Below are 25754 nucleotides of genomic sequence, written 5' to 3'. Positions count from 1 at the left end.
AAAAACCAAGGAACCATAAGGCTAGGGTGTAGCTCAGTGAGACAAAGATCCTGTATTCAAGCCCTATACCAAAAACATAGTAAGAAAATAAGAAAAGAAAATTACATTATATGCTGCTCTCCAAATGACACATTGAAGGCTTGGTGAAAATGAAAACACTTCACTGAAAGCTAGATCTGAGGACATGGAGGGGCCTTATCACCACAATTCACCATGCAACTGTGCCCAGGTATGCAAGGGCTTCCCCAGCTCCATACTGGAGAGGGAATATAACAAGACAGTAGATAACCCCAAGTTTGCTTTATCTTTTCTTGAAATTTTCTGATATCTCCCATACTATGTGGAAAGGAAAATGGACTTTGACAATAGATAACCCCAAGTTTGCTTTATCTTTTCTTGAAATTTTCTGATATCTCCCATACTATGTGGAAAGGAAAATGGACTTTAACCTGATGTCAGCACATTCTGTCCATTTATCTGGGTTAAAGAGAGGAAGGGGAGTGGCCATGCTCTGGATCTAAGGGAGAAAATTCTAACTTGGGCCAGGTGTGGTAGTGCATGTAGTCTTAGAATTTGGGAGGTTGAGGCAGGAGAATTTCATAGAGTGCAAGGTCAGCCTGAGCTACATGGTGAGTTTCAGGCCAGCCATAATTACATAGTGAGACCCAGTCTCAAAATTTTTTTTTCTGGGCTGCAGATACAGCTCAGTGGCACAGTGCCTTCCTCGCAAGTACAAGATCTTGAGTTCAATTCCCAGTACTGAAAAATAAAATAAAATAAAACAAAAATAACCTTTGCATGCACTAATGTAAAAAGGCTTCCAGCAGCAAACTTTGCTGCATATCTCACAACAGGAAAATACCTTGAGTGCAAAACAGCTAGTCACTGGCTTCCTTCCCTAGCACATTCCCCAAAGAAAGAAAATACAAAACACCCAAATACTTGGCATCCGAAAGTTGACTATAGAGGAAGAAATTCTTAGTGTAGTCAACATGGGAAAGCCTTTATTGTCTCTATAATCTTATAGAGCATAAAAAAAAATCTACCAATGCTACAGCTATGAAAAGGCCAAAGCGAATAGCTTGTGTAAGAAAATTTTCAACCAGAAGTAGAGCCTCAGGCACCAGAAACACTCATACTGGTGTGGTGGTACATGCCTGTAATCCCAGAACTCTGGGAGGCTGAGGCAGGAGGATCACAAGTTTAAACCCAGCCTAGGAAATGTAGCAATTTAGAAAGACCCTATTTGAACACAAAAATAAATATAAAGGACTGGGGATGTACATCTGCAAAAGTCTTGAGCTCAATCCCTAGTACTGAACTGAGATGGGAGAAGAGACACATATGCTCAACAGCCTCATGAAGGGCAGCTACACAGAAGACTCATCTCCCTCCTTTCCTGGGGCAGGACCTGTGTATAGTGGTTATCCTTCATGAGTTCAGAAAAGAGCTGAAGTTCAGGCTGGCCTCCAAGTCACGTTATCCCTCCTGCCTCAACTTCCTGAATGCTGAGATTACAAGCATGTGCCCTATACCCATTTAACCAGCTAAAAATATTTTTTCATTTTGAGAGAGTCTAAATCACTAAATTACCCAACCACCTAAGAAATTTTTCTTTTAACTTGAGACACCGTTTCACTAAATCACTAAATTGTCCAGGCTGGGTTTAAACTCATGATCCTTCTGGCTCATACTCCCAGATGGAGAGACAGTAGGTGCGTACCTCCAGTCTGGCTAGAAATGGGCTACTATCAGTAATGACAAGAAGGTGACAGTCCAGGGAGTGCCCAACAACATCTGCCACAGAGGAGTCAGTGGGACAAAGGTTCTTTCCTGGGAAATACTGAGGAGTATGTTGAACCAAACTGATGGCCTGAAAGCAGGCTAAAAAACAGGCCCAGAGTTCACCTGCAAGAATAGGTGGTACAAATAGCAAGTAGAAGGTTGCTGTTTCCAGTACTGTCTCATATTCCCACTGGTTTGAGGAAAATAAATTGCAAAATTTCTTCTGGGGGTGTAAATAAATGGTAGAGTGCTAGCCTCATATGTAGGAAGCCTTGGGTTTAAATCCCATATCCCAATGTCTCAGTTATTTTTCTCATTGTTGAGACAAAACATCCAATGCTCAAAATTAAGGGAAGAGTTGGACATGGTGGCACACTCTGTTAACCCCAGCACTTGGGAGGCTGAGGCAGGAGAATCGTTTGCAAATTCAAAACCAGCCTAGGTTACAAAGTGAGCCTAAGTCCAGTCTGAACTGCATAGCAAGGTCCTGTCTCAAAAAAAAAAAAAAAAGTTAAGGGAGGAAAGGTTTATGTAGCTCACAGTTTGTAGAGGTTTCTGTCCATAATTGGTAGCTCCAAGGCTGGCACATGGCAAGCAGAAGATGGCAAAAGCAACAAAGAGAGTAGGAGAGAGAACAAAATTCTTTAAAATTTTTTTTTTATCGGTACCGGGGATTAAACTCATGACCACCTGCTTGCAAGGCAGGTGCTTATGCCATTGAGCTAAACCCCCAGCCCTAGAGAGAACAAAATTCTTTATTTCTCTTATATCATAAGCAAACTACGTGCCCTAGGATGTGTGTAGCACTCACACCCTTAATCCTAGCCAGAACCATGCTAAACCAATCAGTGGGCTGATTTATTATTTACACACCCATAATCCCAGCATCACACACTCTAGATTCAGCCACCTCTGCAAAAACTCTATGACTGCATGCAGCTTTGGGGGAACATCTAGAAGCAAACCATAACACACAGTACCAAAAAAAAAAAAAATTCCACAGTAAATGAACTTTCTTACATGACAGGTATTAACAAGTACTACCAATTCTGTGGACAGCTATAGGTAATCGATAGAGACATGGATACCTGCAGAAGGAGGGAAATAAAGGCCTTAAGGAATTTGATGCAGGACTGATAACCCTAAAATCTAAACCCTCAGAGTGAAAAGAGAAAACCTTTTTCTGCCAACAATAAGGTCTGTATCTTTCCTTTTGTTTTTACTGTCCACTTAAGATTAGTCTTGAGAGGAAAGTAACAATGACTTAATATTGTGATATGTAGGGCAAGGCAAGAACTAGATGGTCTAGAGCAAGATGGAGAAAGTGGCTGCTGTCCAACCCAAGTTTACAAAGAAATGAATGCATTAGGCAACCGTCAAAAACAATTCTAGACTAAAGAACTATTTAGGCTATGGGCTTGCATTTTTGGGGTATTATCAATAATGTATTGCAAAGCTGATCTCTTTTTAAAACAAAATCTTACTATGTAGTTCAGACTGCTTTGAATGCGCAGTAATCTTATACCAGCCTCCACACTAGCTGCAGTTTTTGTTTTTGTGGCAGAACATTCCTATGTAGTCCACGCTAGTTTTGCACTCACTATGTAGCTCATACTAGCTTTGAACTCGTGGCGATCCTCCTGTCTCAGCTTCCGGAGTGATGGGATTACAGTTGTGCTACCCGGTTTCCTCTATTTTTTTCTCCTCTAATTCTTAAAGTGTCCTTCTAGTTACGTTTTCTTCTTTGTGTTCCTCGCTTGAGGACTGGAACCTCGAACGTTCGCCCTTTGGAATCTTCAGGAGCAGCCTGTACGCACTTAGGTACCTGGGGACTCTGGCTCCTAAATCCCAGCTCAGCGCGAGGAAAGCTGGTGTAAATTCCAGGACTCACTTCCCAGGGCTCCCAGCGATTTTGCTTAACGGTTGCCAAGGAGACCGGACCGTCCGGGTTTCCTGACTTACCGGAAGTCAAACGGGAACTACAGCACCCGGAAGGCTTTGCGCATGCCGTCCGCAGCGCTCATTGGGTTAAAGAGGGCGAGGGCTGGACTTCCGGCGTCCGGGTCTGTCACTTTGCTGTGGGGAGTAGGGCCAGACCAGCAATCCGGGTCGGGTTCCGGGAGTAGCTGCTCAGGAGGTTCAAGGAGCCCGAGACAGAGATAGCAAAGGGACCCGCTAGCAGTTCTGTGGCGGTGTGCCTCGCCCACCCACGCGTCGGGCGCACGGGCTGCGCTGTAGGGCTATAGGGCCGCGCCCGGGGCCTCGAACTCTTCGGCCCGCGTTGGTCTCGACGCGCGCTCTGCGGTCGGAACGCGGAGACCTGCGCTGTCCGCGATGCTGGTCGCTAGCCTCCTCCCAGCCCGAGCCTCGGGTCCCACCGCGGCGACGGGCGCGCTGACGGATCCGGCGCTGGTAAGAGTGGGAGCCCACGGACTGGAGACCCTTCAAGGAAAGGGCTCGCTCCGCTCTCTCGCGGTGCGGGTTGGGGAGGTTGGCGCAATCAGCAGCCGCAGTGCTGGCCAGTGAAGTGTGCATGTGCGGGAGTCCCACACCTGCCACTCCAGAGGGTGAGGGTACCGCGCGTGCGCCCGCGGGGGTGAGTAGACCCTTGGCTCTTTTTGTGAGCGCCGGGACAGCTGCTTTGTGTGACCGATGGGGTAGGCAAGACAGCGAAGTTGGGGCGTCAGGAGTGGCTGGCGGTTTGGAACAGAAAATTGGACGTCGTCCTGGTTGAAAAAAATTTTTTTTCGATAATGGGGATTGAACCTACAGCCTTTCACCTGAACTACATTATATGTCTTGCCGAGTCACCGTCTCTTCCAGGCTGGAGTAGAATTTGTGATTCTCTTGCTTCAGCCTCCCAGAGTGCTGGGATCAAAGGCATGGTCCACCATGGACAGCCGGTTAGTTGTTTTGTTTTTGTTTTCTTTTGCTCATTAGAATTTTAAAAGCATCCCACCTTTCACTGAGTGGAGAACAGGTGTGTGAAGGGAGGCGCCTTCTGCAGTCTAGGTGGACAGCGATGGTTCCTGGATCATATGGAGCAGTGGTGGTGGGAAAAATGGTTGGATTGTGGTTATATCTGCTTAGGCGTGAGGTGTGCAGTGTGAGTAAATGTTGTGAGTAAAGAGCTCTCCCCGGATTTTCAGCTTGAATGCCTGGAAAAATGGAGTTGCTACAGACAGAAACAGGAATTTGAGGGGGAAAGTGGCTTCTTTCAGAGAAAAGATCAGGAGTCTGTGATGTCCCAGAGTGGTGATGTTGGGGCACCTGCACTTCTGGTGTCCAATTGACAAAGTCCCAGTGTCAACGGCCAAAGCAGGATCTGGGAATTGGACTGAGGGATGATTCTGTGGACTGAGCCATGGTAGTCAGGATTTAGAGGAAGCAAGAGCAGAAGTGGCTGGGCCTTCAGAGCTGTCAGTGAAGGACCCTGGCAGGTGGCTGGGGGTGGGAAAGTGGGCAGAAGAGTGGATAGGAAAGGGAGCAGTGCTGGGGAGGGAGGAAGGAATTGATTTCTTGTGTGTCCTCCAGATCCATGGGGCCCACACCCTACAACAAGCAGATGTGACTATTCAGTTCATTAGACGAGAACCAGTCTTAAAATGTCAGGCAGACACACCAGGGGCAGGGGGTTAATAAGGTCTTGCACTATTGCTCAGTGCAGGTTCATGCTGGGGCCTGAATGGACATCTGGGGCAACTCTTAGTGTGGTTTCAGCCCAGGGCCCCAAGGAATACTCTCCCTTGCTGAGGCCTTGGAGAGGCCAAGAGAGAGCACCTGTGGCCTGCAGGGGTAGGGGTGGAGGAAATGTGATCCAAGATAGGTTTGGGTAGGACCTGGGATGAAAGAAGAGTGTTGGAGGCTTCAAGAGATGAGGAGCTGGGTACTGTCACACTGCCATCTCTCAGACTGTCTCCTTCTTCCTGCTGTTTCAGGGCATGATGGCTTTTGAGGATGTGGCCGTGTACTTCTCCCGGGAAGAATGGGTACTCTTGGATAAGGCCCAGAGGGCCCTGTACCGCCATGTGATGCTGGAGAACTTTGCACTTGTGGCTTCACTGGGTAAAACTCTGGGTCATTATAGGAAGTAATGGTGGCACCAGAATGGACCATCAGGATGGCTCCTGCCTGGCTGTCCATGGGTAGGGTCTTCTGATCAGGACCCCAGAGACGCGTAGTCCAAGTGTCTCAGCCATTTGCATGTCCCTGTCTAGCTGCACTTTCCTGGGCCTGGTCCTGTCCCCTTCCTGTGGTACTGCTGACACTGTCGCTGCTGGTTGCACAGATGGCACCACATGTTTCCATGTACCGCTGGCTCCTGTTGCATGTTGAAGGGTGGCTGGTCCTGAGCTGCTTTTGGCCTCTCACCTGGTCTTCCTCCTTCCAGGATTTTTTTCCTCCCCACCTCGTGTGGTCGTCCAGCTGGAGTGTGGCGAGGAGCCCTGGGTTCCCACTGGGAAGGACTTGATCCTGGGCAGGAACGCTCACAAGAGGCTGGACCTTGGTGAGTCTGGGCTCATGATGGGGTGAAGTCAGGACCAGTCTGTCTCCACGAACATACTGTTCTGCCTCCTGGCTCTCTTCCCTGCCTTCATCAGTTACTCCTTAAAGGGTACTCTCAAAGGCAGAGTTCCAAGGGTACAGTAGCTGTGTTCAGAGGGGAAGTCACCAGCAGGCCAAGGACAAACCTATTCAGAGTAACACTCCCAGCTCATCTGGGTTGTGTTTGTGACACAAACCTTTCACATCTCATTGCCATTTTTGCAGAGTCTTTCCTTCATTCCTGTGTTTAAACGTTACTTTTGCAGTTGACATGACCAAGTTTGTTTCAGGCACTCTGGATCCTGTTTTGTGGAGCTGATGCATAGAAAGGCAGTCAGTTGAGTACGAGTGCAAGGGGCAAAACTCAGCTGGGGAGTAAGCTGAGAAAGGAACAGGATATGTTGTGGGTGTTAGTCTCTGCCACTGTGACAAAATACCTGAAATAAAGGAGAAAAGTTTGTTTGGCTCACAGTTTCAGAATTTCAGTCCATGGTTGGCTAGTTCCACAGCTTTTGATGTGTGGCGAGGCAGAATATCATGGCAGAAGGGTGTGGAGGAGAGGAGCTGCTCATTTTGTAGCAGCCAGAAAACATTCTTATGGTCCAGTAATCTCAGGACTCCAACTATGAACACAGAGCCTTCTGGGAAAGATTTGGAAAAAAGTTTTTTGAGCCCAGGGCAAATGCACTGAGGTCTATCCCCAGCTTTAAAAATTTTTTTTTTAAATTTTGAGACAGGGTTTGGGTTTGAACTTTTAATTCTCTTCCTCAACCACTTGGGGTGCTGGGATTCCACCTGGGTGGGGGATAGTTTATATTCAAACTGTAACATTCTACTCCTGGCTCACAAAAGATCATATACATTTCTTAATCTGGTATAGGTTTTAGTCCATCACCAAGCATCCCCATGCCTCAACTATTCCCTTATTTCTGAAAAGTCCAAGTTCAAAGTCTCTGTAACTCAAGAGTGAAAGAGATGAGCCCTTAGCTGTGAGCACTTGTGAAATTCATAAAGCAAGTCATAATACCAAGAAATACTGGCAAATGTTAAACATTCCCATTCTAAGTGGAAGGAGTGGGGAGACAGAAAGGAACTGGACCAAAGCAAGAACACAGCCCAGCAGGCAAATTAAGCCCTGTGGCTCCATGTCCATTGCCCAGGGCACATGGTTGCATGATACAAGTTCCAGAGGGTCTAGGTGGCCCTGCCCTTACAGCTTTGCCAGTTGCAGCCTACATGGCATTTCTCTTGGACTGGCTGTGCTCACTATCTATGGTGTTCCTTGGAAGACATTCCATGTTCCTGGCATCTATAACTTCCTGGGGTCACCACTGTAGCTTTGACTTTGCTCTCAAGCTTCACACATAGCCCTTTCAGGGCTTCCCCACAGGGACTCTGACCCTGCCACACATCACTCAGCCTCTAAGACCATCCTTTGAAGTCTCAGTAGAGTCTTCCATAACCCAGGAACTCATATTTTACATGCCTGCAAACCAGCATCATATGGTGATACCAAGCCAGCTAAAACAGCGGCCAAATCCTCTTGGACAAGAGTTATAGCAAACCCTGAGTACCTACATAAGAGTGTGATTTTAAAAAAAAAATTCTGGGAAAACAACTAAGTAGCCCTGATGGAGCAGGGTGCTCTTCAAAAAGTTTATAGCTTTACGACCTTGAGCTCTTGATGAGTGAGATCTGGCTTATTCTGAAAAGGCTCCCTACTGTCCTATGACAAAGAACTTGGCTTTTTTTCCCCCAATAATTTTTTTTTATTCTTACATTTTAGATATAGATAATGATAGCATTTACCATAGACAATTTGTACCTATACATGATATGTCTTGTTTCTTTTTTTTCCTATTCTTCTTCCCTACCTTCAACCCATCTTCCTATCCTTATTTGCAAAAGCATTGTTCCCATTTTTTCCCTTCTATTCTGTTTTTTCTTCTCCACCTTCCCTTCTTGTTCCCCTTTCATTTGAATGTTTTCTTCCCATTTCTCAATATCTACTACTTATTTATACTTTCCATTTCTTGCATCAGAGAAATAATGCCCTATTTATACGTGTGTATCTGCCTTATTTCACTTAAGGGATGGTCTCTCAACATCATTCATTTAGCTAAAAATGTTTTAAACTTATTCTTTTTTTTTGAGACAGGGTCTAGCTATGTTGTTCAGACTGGCCTTGGGTTCACTATATAACCCAGACTGGCCTCAAACTTACAGCAGTCCTCAACTTTGTTAGTGCTGGGATTACAGGTGTGTGCCACCATGCGTGGCAAGCTTATTCTTCTTTATGGCTGAGTAGTACTTCATTGTGTATTACGAGAAACACATCTTCTTTATACATTTATCAGTTGATGGGCATCTGTACTGTTTCCAAGGTTTAGTTATTATAAACCACATTGTTATACACATGGGTCTGCATATATTGCTGTGGTATCATACCTTTAATTCTTTCAGGAAGATACCAAGAAGGGGAATAGCTGGGTCAAATAGAATCTCTAGTGGTTGTTTTGTTTTGTTTTGTTTTTGATACTGGTAATCAAACTCAGAACCTTACTCTTTCCATGCAGACACTTGTATCACTACGCTATATCCCTAGCCCTAGTGTTAGGGGTTTTTTTTTTTTTTTTGGTCGTTTTCCTTTTTATCGGTACCGGGGATCGAACTCACGACTACCTGCTTGCAAGGCAGGCACTTATGCCGCTGAGCTAAATCCCCAGCCCCAAGTTTTAGTTTTTTGAGGAACTTCCACAATGATTTCCACAGTGGCTATACCGATCTACTCTTCCATCATCAGTGGAGCCACCATAGCTGTGCCAGCATTTCTTATTGGTTGATTTCTTGATAATAGCCATTCTTTCTGGAATGAGATGGAATTCAGCATTGCTTTAATTTTCATCTCTAAAGTGATCTGTGATGTGAACATTTTTTATATATTTATTTGTGTATTTCATCTGAGAAGTGTGTATTCATTTCAGATGGCCATTTTTGGATTAGGTCTTTAAATTGGGGCGGATTGTTGTTGCTGCTATTGTTGTTTTTCTTTGAGACAGTCTCACTATGTAGTGTAGGCTGCCCTTGAGTTCACTTATATAGCTCAAGATGGCCTCAAATTCATGATGATCCTCTTGCCTCAGCCTCCTGAGTGCTGGAATTACAGACTGCGTCCCCACACCCAATGTTTTTGTTGTTTTTGTTTTTTGGTGCACCCAGTTTTAGTTCTTTATGTATTTTAGATTAGCACTTTATCTGGGAAACAACTGACAAAATTTTTTTCCTATACTGTTGGTTGTCTCTTTTCTAAGTTGGTGATTTCTTTTGCTATGCAAGAACTTTTTAATAAGATAAGATCCCAGTTGTTGATTCTTTGTGATAGTTCTTATGCAGCTGGGGTTTTGTTCCTAAAGTCTTTGCCTACACTGATATCTTTAAAAGTTCTGTCTATTTTTCCAGTAAATCTATTGTTTTTGTTTTAGTGTTTAGATCTTTGATCCATTTTGATTATAATTTAGTGCCTGGTGAAAGATATGGGTCTAGTTTTAATCTTCAGTATGTTGAAAGCGAGTTTTTCCACCACCATTTTTTATTTTTAAAATTTTTAATTTTTTTTTTTTTTTTTTTTTTTTTTTTTTTTTTTTGGTACTGGGGATCAAACTCACGACCTCACACTTGCCAGGGCAGGTGCTTATACTGCTAAGCTAACCCCCCCAGCCCTCTACCACCATTTATTAAAGAGGCTATCTTTCTTCCAATGAAGGTGTCTGGCCCATTTGTCAAAGATAAGATGGCTGAGTGTGCTTGGGGTTGTTTTTGCATCTTCTAATCTGTTCCACTGATCCTCAAGTCTGTTTTTTTTTTTTTTTTTTTTTTTTTTTTTTTTTTTTTGCCAGTACCATGCTGTTTTTATCACAGTAGCTTTTGTAGTATAACTTTAGGTCGGATTGTGATGCCCCCTGCCTTGCCTTTGTTACCTAGAATTGCTTTTGCTATTCTAGGTCTCTTCTGGTTCCAAGTGAATTTTGGGATTGTATTCTCCAATTCTGTGAGATATATTATTAGTATATTGATCAAGATTGCATTAAATTTTGTGTATAATTTTGGAAATATGGCCATTTTCACTACCTTGGTTCTTCCTACCCAATAACAAGAAATATTTTTCCATTTTCAGACTACTGTAGTTTTCAATGTAAAGCTCTTTTATGACCTTCATTGGGTTGGTTTCTAGGTATTTCATTTTTTTTGGATACTGTCTTGGTTACTTTTCTCTTGTTGCTGAGACAAAATACCTGATGCCCAAAATTAAGGAAGGAAAGGTTTATTTAGCTCACAGTTTGTGGATGTTTCAGTACATAATGTGCTGGCTCCAAGGCAAGGTGGCTCATGGCAGAGAGCAGCAGTGCATGGTGATAGAAAACAGCAAAAGCAACAAGAGTGAAAAGGGAGGAACATGAGAAAAGACTCTTTCCCTCTCTTACATTGTATGTAGGCTACCTACCCTAGATGGGTGTAGCACTCACAGTCATAAATGCAGCACTGGACCATGAGTCTCAAATTCTAGAAGCCTGCTCCCATGACTAAATGAAGATTTGGGGGGACATCCAGACTTAAACCATAACAGATACTATTATGAAACCATAACAGATCCTATTGTGTAAAAGTGTGGTTTCCCCAATTTTTCTCATTCAGTTTCTTATTTGTGGCACACACTTATACCACAGGTATGGTGGCTCACACCTGTAATCCTAGTAGTTAGGAGGCTAAGACAGGAGGATTGCCGTGAGTTCAAGTCCAGTAAGGGCTACAAAGTAAGTTCACAGCCAGCTTGAACTGCATAGTGAAACCCTGTCTCAAAAAAGCCAGGAAAAAAAAAAAAAAAAAAGGAATGCTATGGATTTTTGAGTGTTGACTTTTTATCCAGCTATGCTATAAACTAGAAGTCTTTTGGTGTCTTCTATGTAGAGTATCATGTCATTTGCAAATAATGATAATTTAACTTCTTCCTTTCCTGTCCTTGTTTGTTTTATTTCTTTCTCTTCTCTAATTGGCTGGCTAGCTGGCTTCTTTCTTTCCTCTTTCTTTGATACAGGGTCTCACTGTATAGTCCAGGTTAATCTGAAATTTGCAGCAGTCCTCCTGCCTCACCCTCCTGAATGCTGGGATTAAAATTGCACACCACCATAGCTGGCTTCTGTGGAATTTTTAATCTTCTGGATGTGTTTGGATCTGTTTCATGGATTCTGTTTCTTTCCCATGTTGGGTACTGATGGTTTCCATCATTTTTCTAAGCTCCTTTATGTTTTTAATCTGTATTTGCTCTGGAGTTGCTAAGCATGTCTTTCATTATGATCACTATTTCTGTAGTCAGTTATCTGAGAAATTATTTCTAATTAGGTTTTTTCCTAGCACCTCATTCATGTGTTTTGTTGCTTCCACTGTTACCACTTCAGAGAGTCCCAGGTGGGTGACTTTTGAGTTGTTCTATGTCCTTGCCCCTGAGTTTGTCTTTGGTGAGCTGAAATAGTGGAGCTGTGTCTTGCCTAAGTATCTTCTCATTTTCTTTATTGTTTTGTAAAATGTTTGTAAATGATGACAGGTAGCTTTACTGGTAGTTGAGAACCCTTAGGAAATGACTATTTCTCAGAAATGTCTACCAGGTTTGGCTCTGGGTTTTTTTGTCTGTCCCAAGATCCTACCTCCTTCAGTTGATTGTGATGAGAAAATGCTGCCTATTTGGCCATGCCCCTGGTTCTTTGGCACTGGCCTATAATACTATTTATGAGCCTTGGGCAGTCTCAGCATTGACATATCAGGAAGAACAACTGATTAGAACAATATGTCACCTTGGCCAAGGTACTGCAATCACCTTATCTAGGGTACTAACAATAGCATCAAACAGCCTAGAAAATGACAAATTGTGGTAACTATTAATTTGCCTCCTAAGTGTATGAATTATATTTATGGTTATATAGCAAAATCTAAAAGGAATCTGAAAATTCAATACAGTAAATATGCCCTCAATATGGCAAATTTACCCTCAACAGAGTAAGTTTAAAAGGAGCTTGAGGAAAAACAGAGAACAGAAGAAAAGGGAGAGATTAGAAACAAGTTTAGAGGACAAGGTAAGATTACAAACTTTTGGGAAACTGGTGAATAAGACCAGAGGGAAAGAGAAGGAAGAAATAAAAATGAGAATAGAGTAGAAGAACAACAAAATAACTAAAAACAGTTGGGATGTGGTGGTACATGCCTTTAACTCCAGAATTTGGGAGGCTGAGGCAAGAGGATCATCTGTGACTTCAAGGCCAGCCTAGGCTACATAGTGAGACCCTTTCTCAAAAAAACACTAGAAAGGATGTTCACCAACATTGTTTCTAGTGCAAGCAACAAACAATGGAAAAAAGAAGAAAAAAAAATGCTGACTTCAGGACATGTCTCTGTTGTCACTGGTATACAGTGTGGTCAGACAGCCCAGATTCATGCTGACTAATCTTAGCAAGCCTGCATCTTTAGTTCCACTGAAGTTTAGCTTGGTTTCTTGCCATGAGGCTGGAACCTGATTTGTTCACCCTGCAACACGCCACATTCCTCCTGCTGACTTGAACTCAGCTCCTTGGTTTCCTGTTGGTTTGAACTTTCTGCCTCTCTCTGACCCCAGGAGATGCTGAGTTCCAAGCTCAGTTGGTTCCTCTGCAAGATAGCCATAGGCCAATCTCTTGAGGAATATCAACCTGAATCACACAGCAGCCACTGCAGTCTGCGGGTTCCACACCTACATTCCATTTGTGAGTTTCTCCGTGGAGACCCCAGGGGCCCCTAGTCCTCACTGGGCATCTGCAGGTTCAAGCTGCGCCTCCTAGGCAAAGAGCCAGGGCTCAGGTAGAAAGTGCTGCTTGCTACCTCCTTCTATATTGAGGTCTCTATCTTCATTCTCAGGCTTCAATTCTCAATTTAGATCTTAACTGGGTCCCAGAGAACTACTTCCCTCTCTTCCTCACATTGCTATATTCCAGTGTCTGGACACCAAATCTCAGAGGGGTTGTTTCTCTGTTGTTCACTCCTTGGCATTTTCTCAGAAGTCCATAATCCTTGCCTTTTTTAAAAATTTTTTTTATTTTTTTGTATGTGTACCAAGAATCAAACTCAGGACTTGCTAAGCAGGCACTTGTTCCACTGAGTCCTTGGCTATTTAAGGACTCTAATTTCTTCTATAGCCATGCCTTTTATGGTCCCAGCTTTATGGAGGCTACTCTTCTAGTTAAACTAACAGTTTAAAAAAAGTTCTGCTCTATCTTTTCCTAATAAGTCTCAATGTAAATCTGGCTAAAAGCTAGCATTATCATGCAACAGCATGAATGCTGTGCTGCCTTGAAATTTCTTCCACCAGATTAATTAGTCATTCACCTTTAAACCCAGCCTGCTCTGAAGTCTGAAGGTACATACAAAATATAGGTGTATTCTTTGCCAGAATATACCATGACTGGCCTTTAGCCCAATTTCTGACAGAATGATCTCTACTGGCCAGGTGTGGTGCACGTCTATAACGCCAGCACTCAGAAAGCTGAGGGAAGAGGATCATCTTGAATTCCAAGGCCAGCCTGAACTATGCAGTGAGACCCTGTCTCAAAAAACAAAACAAAAAATAGCATCTTTGCTGTCCACATTCCTGTCAGGTATCTAGTCTGAGTTCACACCAGAATCATCCATTCAGCTCCAGTTCCAAAGGCTTCTGAGGCACATGGTCGGGTGTAGACCCTGCAGGGACGCACACTTTAGTAACACTTTTCTGAGGTGATCAGCTACCTCTCCCCATGGTCCCACAGACAACAAAGCCATGGTCTGAAAGTGAGCCAAAGTAACCATTTCCTCTTTTTGTCAGCTATTTAGTCACAACGATAAAGATTACAGGGAGAGCTACAGGAAGAGTGCTTGCTTGCTTTCTCTACCCTACGTTTTGGGGGCCCATGCTTTTTCAGCCCCTTCCCAGAAGCCTCAGCTGTTCTTCTAGGTTCCACACCCAGTAACTAGGTACCTTACTTGTGAACGCAGCCTGCTTGGGTCACCTGCCAGATGACCCAGGCAGCACGTTTTTCTGCCTTCAGGTTCCTATTGTGCGGCCCAGCACAGAGGCATTTTGAGAGAAACCACAGCACCAGCGGCTCTCCCAGGGGCCTTCGCTGGCACCTCCCGTGGTCCTTTTGCCAGTGTCCCGTCAGGCACTACACCATCTCAAGAGAGGAAGCCCATGGGAGTGTCCGTAATCTACTGGGAGAGGCTCCTGCTGGGATCAGGGCTCCGGCTGAGCTCTCCACAGAGGGTTGGCCAGCCCCGGGACAAGGATCTAGAGGATCGGTCATCAATGCAAGTGCCGGAGGACCCTGAGCCAGGGGATCGGAGCATGTCCTGGGGATTAGGGTTAGGGGAGGAGCCAGGCGAGCCAGGCCCACTCCCAGGGGAGAAGCCCTTCGAATGCAGTGCCTGTAGCAAGGTATTCGTGAAGAGCTCTGACCTGCTGAAGCACCTGCGCACTCATACCGGGGAGCGGCCCTATGCGTGTGCCCAGTGCGGCAAGGCCTTCAGCCAGACCTCCCACCTGACACAGCACCTACGCATACATAGTGGGGAGACCCCCTATGCCTGCCCGGCTTGTGGCAAGGCCTTCCGACACAGCTCCTCACTCGTACGCCACCAGCGGATCCACACTGCTGAGAAGGCCTTCCGTTGCAATGACTGTGGCAAAGCCTTCAGCCACGGCTCCAACCTCAGCCAGCATCGAAAGATCCATGCAGGGGGCCGGCCCTATGCATGCGAACGCTGTGGCCGGCGCTTCTGCCGCAACTCGCACCTGATTCAGCATGAGCGTACACACACAGGCGAGAAGCCTTTTGCCTGTGCACTCTGTGGCGCCACCTTCAGCCAGGGCTCCTCGCTCTTCAAGCACCAGCGCGTGCACACAGGTGAAAAGCCCTTTGCCTGCACGCAGTGCGGCCGCGCCTTTAGCCACAGCTCCAACCTCACACAGCACCGGTTGCTGCACACAGGTGAACGGCCCTTCCGCTGCACAGACTGTGGCAAGGCCTTTGCCAAGGGTGCCGTGCTGCTCAGCCACCGGCGCATCCACACGGGCGAGAAACCTTTTGCCTGCACACAATGTGGCCGTGCCTTCCGTGAGCGCCCTGCGCTTTTCCACCACCAGCGGATCCACACGGGCGAGAAGGCCCTGCGGAGGTCAAGGGCCCGGCCTCCCCCGGTGGAGGGGGTAACAGAGGAGACCAGGGCTCCAGCTAACTCAAACCCCTCGCAGGCCTGAGTCCGCTTGCACATGGTGCTGGGATTGTCTTCAGAGGTCATGCTGCAGAGACATCAGAGGTTCAGCCCGACATTGGGCTGTCCCTGTACCTGGACTACAGTCAGAGCCTGGAAAGACCAGTGGAGGAAGCTCTGCATGCTGGCTCTGTTGAGTGCTTTATGGCATGGGAAGCCTGGACCTGTCTGTCCACACATGCACTAGCAGCTTCTCCCAGGCCTCTGCCATCCAGGGATTCCCTGGGACCTCCAAAGCCCTCTGAAGGCTTCTGAATGGGGGTTAGAGGGCTGGCCTGGGCAGGCAGCTGGGTTCTGAACTTCAGCTTCTTCCTCTGGGCAAAGGTTCCTGATAAGGTCCTATATGTTCACCAACAGCCCCTCTTGCTACTGAAAATTTCTTCCAGTGAGCCCTGTGCTGGTATCTATTTCCACTTAACAGATGAAGTGGAGACACAGAAGAGAGGAGGTGAATTGCCTAGGCACACAGCAGAAGCAGACGAGAATTCAGGTACAATGGCCTGGCTCCTTGGGTGCAGCAGACTCTCAGAATATAGAGGCGGGTGGTGGAAGATGTGGCCCTCCCCAGTAGAAAGACAGATCAAGGATGCTGACCCTGGCTGTACATTCACATTCTCACCCACTCCATCACCAGCCCCTGATGCCTGAGTCAATGTTCAAGAAACCTTTACATCTAAGGCTGTATTAACTTCAGAGGAAAAGAGATGAAACTACTCACTTTTGCTGGGTTGGTGGCCACATAGGCCCTGTTGTTCCACCTCAGCTAGAAGGTGACACAGCTTAACAGCTGTGTCATTACCTAAGACTGAGGTCCCTTCAAGCTTTGGGGACAGATTGTGGGGGTGGCCTAGTTTGCCTCCTCTGTCCTTCAGCAGACCAGGCCGTGTTTCAACTTGACACATCAGTACTGGAGAAGTTAATGATCTTTGGACTGGGGGAAGAAAAAGACTAGTATTTACAAATTAGAATGGATATAAATTGTCATTTCTTGCACAGGAATATGAAGTCCACAGTCTAAGCCTTGGCTACACACCAGCATCCAGGTTTTCACAAGACTCCAAAGCAGCTCCCTTATTATATGCAAGGCTCTGAGTTCAATCCTCAGCACCACACACACAGAAGAAAAGAGGCTCCCCCAAAACATTTTTTCTTTTTTGGGAGATGGGAGCTAAGCTGCATCCTTAGCCATTTTATTTTTTATTTGAAGGTGGGTTCTCAAATTACTTAGTTGTCTAGGCTGGAGAACAATATATACTCCTCTTGCCTCAGCCTCCCAGAGTGCAATAATTACAGGTGTACACCACTCGTCAAAGTTTCTTTTTAAACATTTGTGTGAACAATAATGGCCTTTTTCACCCTAATACAATCCAGGCAGTATTAAATGGACATGCAGTTGGGGTGTTGTCATCACAGTTTTGGCATTTGGCCTAACCTAGAGAGGACCATGGGTAGAGAGGCAGCCAGGGTGTAGCCTTGGCAGGGACTAGAACATCTGTATCCTCAGTGGCCAGCAGTGAGTTAGGGTGGAGCTGCTTTCAAGCCTCAGCTCTCCTGGGAGATGAGCCCTGATGAATTCAGGTTATGGAAATGAAGTGGGCAGGGAAAGTAAGGCACGGTTGTGTGCCATCAAGACAGTGGACTCGGGCTGGGGATTTAGCTCAGCGGCATAAGCGCCTGCCTTGCAAGCAGGCAGTCATGAGTTTGATCCCTGGTACCGATAAAAATGAAAAAGACAAAAAAAAAAAAAAAAATAGTGGACTCCAGCCCAGTAGATTCTCTAGTCCCATCACCTCCATGACATTGTAGCCACTTGTGCTCAGATAGCTGTCTGCCATCTTGGAGCCAACCCCATCAGCTTGACAGGCCTCACAAGTTCCTGCAAGGAAGAATGTATGCTAGACTACCTCTCCAAATCCTGCAGGGCAGGTCCTCTGAGCCGGCCCCTGATGTCCTGAGTCACTGTCCCCCTGTCTCCATGCCATGGACTCAGCTGCAAATCTGTGAAATGCAGACAGACCCTCCACTTGCCACAAAGAAACTCCTGGAGAGGTTATGGGATTCAGGGCAGAAGACATCTGTTAAGCAAGTGGGCATCCAGACAGCCACATGAAACTTTTCGTATGCCTTAGGTGGGAATTCCTGGAGCCAAGTTACTGCCCAGACCTCTCAGGCTGCATCCATACCAAATCCTGTGTATTAGCCACTACCCTCTCCTGTGCCACATTCCTTGCCACCTCTGTGCTTGTGCCCCTGTTGACCTTTGGCTCTACTTTCCTTGATTCTACTTCCAACACCAGAACCAGTCGGGGCCTCCAGTCTGGGTTCCCTCCTTCCAACCCTGGTCCCTGAGTTGCCTTTTTCCTCAGCCCGAGGTTATTGCCAGCTGGCCTCTCTTAAACATGAATAAGCTGTGACTAAATTATCCTGGGCTTCTAAGGTCAAAAGGTAAAACCAAACATCATATTTGGTTCCAAATTACTGGAACCACAAAGAAAGTATATGAAACACAAATCAAGTATGTGGATGGGGAAAGGAGTCAATAGTGGCATTCTGGAGCTAGATGTAGTTCAAAGAGATATCACTAATTCAGGGAAAGCCAAATACTGAGCTGGCAGTAGGGAAAATGGAGGCCCAACTAGGCTAGTCCCTATTTCGAAGCAGCAGACTTGGGAACTAGCAGCCTGGGGTGAGGATACGGGGCAGCTTTCTGAGAGTCATTGCACCCTTTTCACCTATCATGAGTTATTTGCAGAGAACAGAGAGAAATGGCCCCAGAGAAAAGCATGCTTCCAAAAAAGCCCAACCTGAGGAAGCCGCTAGAAATCTCAGTTGATGAGCTTTACCCACATGACTGCTCAGGTTTCCAGTCAGTGTTAGGACCATTGGTCTTCATCCAGAGCTGGTAGCCCGAGATTTCCCCAGGTTATCAGAAGACACCAAAACACAAAATGTAGTTTGGATTGAGTAAGTCATGAGTTCAGTCACTTGAGGAAGCAAAACTGACTCAATGACATGGTTAGAGCTTTTAAAACAGCCTTGGGTGGTGGTGCACATCTGTAATCCCAGCACTTGGGAGAGGATTGCTCTGAGTTTAAGGCCAGCCTGGGCTACCTAGTGAGGTCCTGCCTCAAAACTAAATAAACGACTGGTAATAAGTCTATTAGGAGAAAATAAACAGGTGACCTCCGGTTCTGGTCCCCAAAGGAAAGATTGAGTGCACCCCAGGAACTTGAACACAAACTTTTATCCTTCATTTGCAAAGCTGTCATCTTAAGACAAGTGAGAGGCAGTGATAACATGGATAGCTACTCAGTAAGTGGTTGCACACCAGGCTGCCTGTGGCCTCTCAAGGCTGCAGAGTGCTTAACGAAAGTCGAATGGTTTCCCTCCTCGCGCGACAAATCCTGCCGGCCCTCTCCACAGGACCGCCTGCAGAGGAGTCTCAAGTGAACTATTTGATCCAGATGCCACAGTGCTGCTTCTTCCGGCCTCCTCAGGGGCGGGGAGATACTCCCGTGGTTGGTATAGAAACAGCTGGAGGTTTCTGGAAGGGCTGCAGTTTGTTACTAGGTGACAGCGGGACGCGAACATTCCTTGGGGTGCGGAGATAGATACTGGGACTGAATACCCGCAATGATTGGCCAAAGAGATAGCGACGCTAGCCAATAGACACTTGGTCCGCTATGCACATGCGCAGGAATTCAACGAGCCTTTGCTCAGTCGGGGGCGAGTTACGGGATTCGGATGCAAAGAAAGGGTACGTGCCACACAGGGAGGGAACTCCCGAAAATCTGGCACTGCAGATTCCTCAAGAGCAATGGAATGCCTGTCAGTCTTGAAAAACCTCTGAAAATGCGTGCCTACCCTTGCTTGCTGAGGTTTATGGGAAATGTAGTCCAAGGAGCGCCACTGTGCCACAGAGCAGGCATGGGATTGGCCAGGGCGCCGTCGGCAGGGCAACGAGCGGTGGGATGGGCCAGAGTGACGCCACTTCCGGTAAGTGGCCTCCTGGCACTGGCGCTGTGGCTAAGGTGAGCCCGTTCCTAACTAGGCGGGGCGGGTCTGCCCATCGACCCTGCCCGATGTTGCTCCCTTTGGGAGAGAAGGCCTGGCTTCTACAAGCCTTTCCTCCCACTCAGAAGGCCAATCCCTGTGTCCTGTCCAGGGCCACCTCCTACATATCTCCTTCCTCTCCCAGTTTGGGAGCCGGGGCCCCTCCACTTCCTTCTTCAGGGACAAGTTTCCTGCCAGTTAGTCCACTGAGCGAGTGTTTTGTTTGGCTTTCTATGCATGGATCCGGGCTGTACGGAGCATCCCATTCGTTGTAGCCAGGAGCATGGGGTCTCAGTCACATTTGCTCCCGTGAATGCACCTCGGCCTTCAACCCCTGCCTTGCTCCTATCCTACAGCCAGATGTCCTGGACATTGTGAAACAGACCCGCCTCCACTACCGCCCTGCATCACCTTCCCAAATGACCCTTCCTCCAGCGGAGGAGCCACTTTTCTGTCACCTCTCAACAGCCCTCTTGTTCCCAAGGGTCCAACGCAACTGGAATGTTCTTGGATACTTTGCATTCCCCCCCCCCCCCAGGCTTCCACTTGGTCTCAGCTCCTGTAACCTCCTCCTGTGAAGCTTTCCCAGCTTCCTCCGGCCAAGGACCCCTTAGATGATACTCCAATCCCTCCTTTTCTGTAGGTTCCTCTTGGCACCTCCAAGAAGACAGTTCAGAAAAAGAATGCCATCCTCTCTGGGTCCCTCATGCCTGCCCCTTGGGGACCCTGAGACCAACCTCGAGGGACCTGAAGGTGCACGGCTGCGTTTCCGGGGATTCTGCTACAAGGAGGTGGCAGGGCCACGGGAAGCACTGGCCCAGCTCCGAGAGCTGTGCCGGCAGTGGCTACGGCCTGAGTCCTGCTCTAAGGAGGAGATCCTGGAGATGTTGGTGCTGGAGCAGTTCCTGGGCACGCTGCCCCCTGAGATCCAGGCCTGGGTTCGAAGACAACAGCCAGGCTGCCCTGAGGAAGCTGCTGCCCTGGTGGAGGGGCTGCAGCAGGACCCTGGGCAGCTGCTGGGCTGGGTGAGTGTGGAGGCATTAGCTTCCTAGGGGAACAGACTGAAAGGAAAGCTTGTGACATGCCTCTTCTCCTTAGATCATAGCGCACATCCTGAAGCCAGAAGTTCTACCTGCAGCCCAGAAGGCAGAGGAGTCCTCAGGGAGTCTTCTGCCCTCACTGACAGTGGATCCCTGTGGAGCTGCCCCAGGGGAGGGCCCACAAGATGGCAGGATGGAAGGGTCTGCCCAGCTCAGTTGCAGTGTGAAGGAGGAGCCCAGTGTGGATGGGCAGGAGATGGGTGAGGCTAAGGGCCCCTGGAGGGGAGCCCAGGAGAGGTTGTGCCAAGGCAAGGGCCTGAACGCAGCCCAACTGGGTTGGGAACCCTGGAGGGATTACAAAGCTAATTCCAGGGAAGCAGAAGCAAAAGGCTGGCTGCACACCATGTCACACCACAGTGATGGGCTAAGGCCACAGCAGTGACACCAGTGACCCTTCTCCACCTGTTTCATGTGGGTAGCTCCTCACATACCTTCCCTACTGCTTCACTTCTCAGCACCTGTCAGCCCCCTCCTTCTGACCTCATCACCTCAGGGTCATCTGGAACACCAAGAATCAGCCTCCACATCTTTGCAGCCACCCAGGACTCAGGTGAGCTTCCCTGGTTGTGGGGGCATCCCGGTGGCTGTTTCTGTCCTGTGGTTCCCCCAGGCAGTGGATGGTGACTCTTATACTCTGTTCAGAAGAGAAGTACCACAGTTGCCCCCACAAGTCCTGAGAGCAGAGGGATGGCCTACCATCTCCAGTGCTAGAAGGGACTTGTAACCCAGGATGTAGAAACCTGGTTTGTAGGGGCTGGGGATTTAGCTCAGCGGCATAAGGACCTGCCTTGCAAGCAGGCAGTCGTGAGTTCAATCCCCAATACCGATAAAAAAGAAAAAGACAAAAAAAAATGTAGAAACCTGGTTTGTGTGGCTAGAACTGACGAATGTGGCTTCCTCATCACCAGGGAAATCCTGGAGAGGTGTGCGGTTCCCAGAAGTGCTGGACTGCACCTAACATTCGAACTCATTTGTGCAGGCGGTGAGGGGACAGACAAGCCCCAAACCTGAGGTCAAACAGACACTTGCAAGGAAATCCCTGAAGTCCCTTGTATCCTAAGGCTTCTCTTAGAAGGCATTCAGCCAGGCCTAGATGCTTAGGTGAAAGCTGTGCTTCCTTGAACCATGTATTCCCAAGTGTGTGGAGTGGGAGTTTTGTCCTCTCTCAGCTTTTTTGCTTCTGAGCTGCCCCATGAAGAGGCTTCTGCAACAGAACTGCTGGTTGAGAGACACTTCCAGACGGAGAAGACCCTTGGGTGCCCTGCACAGTGGGCCAATCAGAAACAGGAGCCAGTGGGACGGCTGTATCCTCTAGGAATCTTCCTGAAGCCTGTCCAGCCTTTAGCTATGGCACCTATGGCTACTATCTCCCTGCCCCAGCTTTGCCTCATCCTTTAAATTCCTTTTCCCAACTCAGGGAAGCCTCACGTGGCATACCTTGGGCCAGGGAGGAGGGCAGATCTTGTGGGCAGGAGGTATACTCCTGGTAAAGCCATTGGGATCCCTCCTGCATACCAAGCTCACCCTTTCTTGGAGCCCCACTAGCACCCCAAACTTCCTACAGTACCAACCACCTACTCACAGATCCCAAGGTGTCCCACTGCACCTCTTAACCTATGCCTAGGTCCTCCCAACATCAGGTCCTGTGTCCAGAAACAAGGCAGACCCACTGCAAGTCAGGAGCTAGGCAGAAAACAGCCAAGCCCCCAAGGCCTCTCACTGGCCCTCCTATTCAAGGCATGGTGACAGGAGTGTCACCTCTTCCCAGCCATGACAGTGGTCTCCCTGCAGGAGCAGTGGGCCTTGCTGGACCCGTCACAGAAGGAGCTCTACTGGGATGCAATGCTTCGGAAGTATGGCTCTGTGGTGTCCCTGGGTGAGGACTGCTTGCCCTGCGTCCCTGTGCCCCCCCATACCCCCAAGCAGTATATGCCTGCCTGACACCCCCATCTGCAGGGCTACCTGACCAGGAACGGAAACCTGACCAGGAGCCGAGCCCACACCCTGCCCACCAGGACCCGGTGGTGCCACGCAAGCCCTACATGTGTGCTCAGTGTGGCTGCAGCTTTGACTGGAAGTCAGTCTTTGTGATGCACAGGCGCTTGCACACACGTGCCCAAGAGCCTGTGCCACTGCCCTGTGTGTCCCAAAGCACCCCACGCCACACACTGGGCCATGCCTGCCAGGATTGTGGCCGCAGCTTCAGCTGGAAGTCACAGCTGGTCATCCATCGCAAGGCCCACACGGGCCAGCGGCGTCATGCCTGCAGAGACTGTGGCCGTGCCTTTGACTGGAAGTCGCAGCTGGTCATCCACAGCAAGGGCCACCGGCCTGAGGCTCCATGAATAGGAGCCACCCAGGAATGGAGGTCAGGTCTGCTGCTGACAGGGACTGTATGACCGCAGTGGCCACCCAGGCCATGCTCCCCATACCAGGTCCAGTGCACACGGGGTGCAGTACATGCGGATTGCACTGTCTACTCCAGGACCTCTTGCTGGTGATGGGGGCTCAGCAACTGTCCTGTGCCCCTCCCTGAAGCAGCTTGGTCCCAAGTCTGATGTGGAAAGTGGCAAGAGACCAGGAAAGCACAGATAGCTTCTATTCTGAATTTGTCCTTGTCACCTGGCCTTTCCTGGTTCCTGGTGACCAGAGGAGAATTTTCCTGTACCACCTCACAAATGGAAAGAGACCATGCTCAAGTCAGGAAGTGATTTCAAAGTGAAAGGTAGCACAAGGTTAGCAGACAGGCCAGGATACCACCAGCCTGTGAGCAACCTTTGTTGCTTTGTTTTGGTTTATTTTACCAAACTTACTGTGTTAGGGTGTTCCACACTCTACTCCTGCCTATTTATGATTTACCCTTGCCCTACTTTTAATTTTGAATTCATGTGTTTTCCTTTCATTCATCAATAATTACTAAGGCGTGGTGTATGAAGCCTTAAACTTATAACGAGGATAGGTCAACTTAAAGACACCTGGGTCAACTACTGTGGCTGCTCTGCTGGGTGGAGACTCCTTAGCTTTCCTAACTGATTAGTCTGTGGTCCCCTCTCCATTTAGTCGGGTTGAGGCCCGATCACACTTTGGCCCACTTCCCATTATCAAAATAGCTGGCAGAGTTCCAGCACCTGCAGAAAGAACTGCCTATACCAAGCCAACAGTTCTAGAGCCTCCCCTCTCTTGTCTAACTATCTTCCTGTATTCCTCCATTAAACACTGACTTCCAAGTGTATAATTTGTGTTTGGAATGGGCTCAGGGGTATGAACTCAGAGCCTCGTGCATGCTAGGCAATCACTGAACTATAACCTAGCTCCTTAAAAAAATTTTTTTTGAGGCAGGATTTGTCTCACTAGGTTGCCTAAGCTAGCCTTGATCTTAGGATCTGCCTTCCTCCGTCTGCCTAGTAGTTAGCATTACAGGTTAGATTTCTAACATAAATTATACTTTGAAAATGGGAAAGTGTCTGAATAAGAACTCTGATTTCTGACTTCTGCTGGCCAGAAAATCAGTAGTGTATTTTCCTTGCCTGGCAGCTTAAGAGACATGGGGCAGCTGTCCAACCCCAAGGGGCCAGTCCAGAGGACAGCAGGTGACAGCAGATGTGCTATCTGTCTCTGGCCCCCCAGCCCACCTTGTTGCTTGGTCATCCATATTGCTCACCAGCCTTTGAGCTCTTGAGGTTTGGCTCATGTGGGCAAGTAGGGGGACTTCCTTTCTAAGCATGGGTGGACACACACAGCAAGGCACAACCACAGTGGCCTGTGGTGATGCAGCAAAAGAACAAAGGTTCAGTTCCCTGCTGACCGCAAGGTCTGTTGGTTCTCTGAAGAGTCATTCAGGTCTTACATAGTGTTCACTTGTTAGTAGCTGCTCTAACACACTAGGTAGAATGAAACAGATTTAATCTCTTATAGCTCAAAATAAAAATATAAAGGGGTGAGGATACAGTGGAGTGATAGGGCACTTGCCTGCTTATGTAAGGCCCTGGGCTCAATCTCTAAGATCCTCCCTCCCCAGTCGGCAACATAAACCACAAGATAGAAAATATTTTAAAGTCCCAAATAAATAACGACTAAAATGTAAAAGTGGAGAAAGTCTGTGAAGCAGAAATTCACTTCAAAAAAAAAACCCTTATTATGCTGATAAATAAAACCTTCATGCTCTGAAGCAATCACTGACAGTGTGAGAGAATAGCTCCTTCTCCCTGGTCCATCACATACCTAGTGCGTGACATTGGTATTCACAACACAGTCGACAAATGAATAAGCTACAAATCAAACTTATATGATGGGGCTGGGAATGTGTTTCAGTGATAGAGCACTTGCCTAGTGTGTGTGAAGCCCCAGGTTCAATACATGTGTACTTGTGCACACCAAAATAAATTTTAAAAGTTTAAAAGGCGGAGAATGTAGTTCAGTATGAGGCCCAGGGTTCAGTCAGTGTGCAGGGAGAGGAGTGAATTACCTAAACTGGCTGGGACTCTGGGAACTGTGGGTGCCTGGAGGATCAGCAGACTGAGAACTGGACCACTCAGGAAGCCATGGTTCTGCTGGGCTTGGGCCCCACACTTGCTTTCATTGGCCACGCAGGGCAGAGGACATCAGGTGACAGCAGCCAAAATGCTGCTTTAACGACATGGCATGCTTGGAGCAGGGCCGTGCTGCAGTCGGCTCCCTGCACACCTGTGCTGACACAGTGTGGTGCCTGGGGCAAGGCTGCAAGCCACTTATGGTCCCAGAGGCTCTGCATCTGTCTACACACTCTCATCCCCTTCCCCAGAACGCTCCCTAAGGTACCCCCTGCTTCTGAGAGTGCAGAGTCTGTATCCCAGAGGTCTTGGCACCTACAAACCCGCTGCAGTATCTACAGTGCCCCAGGAGGTGCTGCCTGCTCTAGAGACTGATGAGACTTCAGGCCCCAGAGGTTTCTGGCCCCAGGGCTTC

At 47.7% G+C, this 25754-nt stretch overlaps 3 protein-coding genes across 8 annotated transcripts in view; all 3 read left to right on the top strand.

Annotated features, from left to right (window-relative positions):
* Positions 1 to 2380: 2380 nt before the first annotated feature.
* The window catches only part of LOC100716153 (insulin-induced gene 2 protein-like), a 182273-nt gene continuing 158899 nt past the window's right edge, over positions 2381 to 25754 (top strand). The window contains exon 1 of the mRNA XM_013149735.3: positions 2381 to 2391. The gene's annotated coding sequence lies outside the window, so the exon portion shown is untranslated. The remainder of the gene's footprint in view (positions 2392 to 25754) is intronic.
* LOC100728222 (zinc finger protein 324A) lies at positions 3835 to 16974 on the top strand. Of its 3 annotated transcripts, XM_013149778.3 has the most exons (5): positions 3835 to 4197; positions 4609 to 4688; positions 5724 to 5850; positions 6176 to 6292; positions 14436 to 16974. In XM_013149778.3, the coding sequence occupies exons 2-5, from the start codon at positions 4668 to 4670 to the stop codon at positions 15641 to 15643; spliced, it is 1473 nt and encodes a 490-aa protein (XP_013005232.2). In that variant the 5' UTR covers positions 3835 to 4197; positions 4609 to 4667; the 3' UTR covers positions 15644 to 16974. The 3 variants fall into 3 exon arrangements, with proteins under 3 accessions (XP_013005232.2, XP_003467349.3, XP_063108626.1); XM_003467301.5 differs by lacking the exon at positions 4609 to 4688; XM_063252556.1 differs by lacking the exons at positions 3835 to 4197; positions 4609 to 4688; positions 5724 to 5850 and adding an exon at positions 5912 to 5930.
* Znf446 (zinc finger protein 446) lies at positions 15699 to 24986 on the top strand. 4 transcript variants are annotated; one of them, XM_013149780.3, is made up of 6 exons: positions 15699 to 16147; positions 20354 to 20735; positions 20809 to 21010; positions 21266 to 21360; positions 22602 to 22686; positions 22767 to 24986. In XM_013149780.3, the coding sequence occupies exons 2-6, from the start codon at positions 20394 to 20396 to the stop codon at positions 23153 to 23155; spliced, it is 1113 nt and encodes a 370-aa protein (XP_013005234.2). In that variant the 5' UTR covers positions 15699 to 16147; positions 20354 to 20393; the 3' UTR covers positions 23156 to 24986. The 4 variants fall into 4 exon arrangements, with proteins under 4 accessions (XP_013005234.2, XP_005002560.2, XP_013005233.2 ...); XM_005002503.4 differs by lacking the exon at positions 15699 to 16147 and adding an exon at positions 17165 to 19414; XM_013149779.3 differs by lacking the exon at positions 15699 to 16147 and adding an exon at positions 19427 to 19653.

Source organism: Cavia porcellus, unplaced genomic scaffold (genome assembly GCF_034190915.1).
Source record: "Cavia porcellus strain 051 isolate PalLab524CR breed Dunkin Hartley unplaced genomic scaffold, mCavPor4.1 scaffold_7, whole genome shotgun sequence".
Taxonomy (NCBI): Eukaryota; Metazoa; Chordata; class Mammalia; order Rodentia; family Caviidae; genus Cavia; species Cavia porcellus.
This window is presented reverse-complemented; position numbering and strand designations above follow the sequence as displayed.

Excerpts from the sequence above, each read along its gene's own strand:
- LOC100728222 (XM_003467301.5), top strand. The coding sequence starts at position 4,120 with ATGCTGGTCGCTAGCCTCCTCCCAGCCCGAGCCTCGGGTCCCACCGCG. Across the intron at positions 5,851-6,175 it reads TGCACTTGTGGCTTCACTGG|GATTTTTTTCCTCCCCACCT; the intron begins GTAAAACTCTGG and ends TCCTCCTTCCAG. Across the intron at positions 6,293-14,435 it reads TCACAAGAGGCTGGACCTTG|GTTCCTATTGTGCGGCCCAG; the intron begins GTGAGTCTGGGC and ends TTCTGCCTTCAG.
- Znf446 (XM_013149781.3), top strand. The coding sequence starts at position 19,480 with ATGCCTGTCAGTCTTGAAAAACCTCTGAAAATGCGTGCCTACCCTTGC. Across the intron at positions 20,736-20,808 it reads CTGGGCAGCTGCTGGGCTGG|ATCATAGCGCACATCCTGAA; the intron begins GTGAGTGTGGAG and ends TCTTCTCCTTAG. Across the intron at positions 21,011-21,265 it reads TGTGGATGGGCAGGAGATGG|CACCTGTCAGCCCCCTCCTT; the intron begins GTGAGGCTAAGG and ends TTCACTTCTCAG.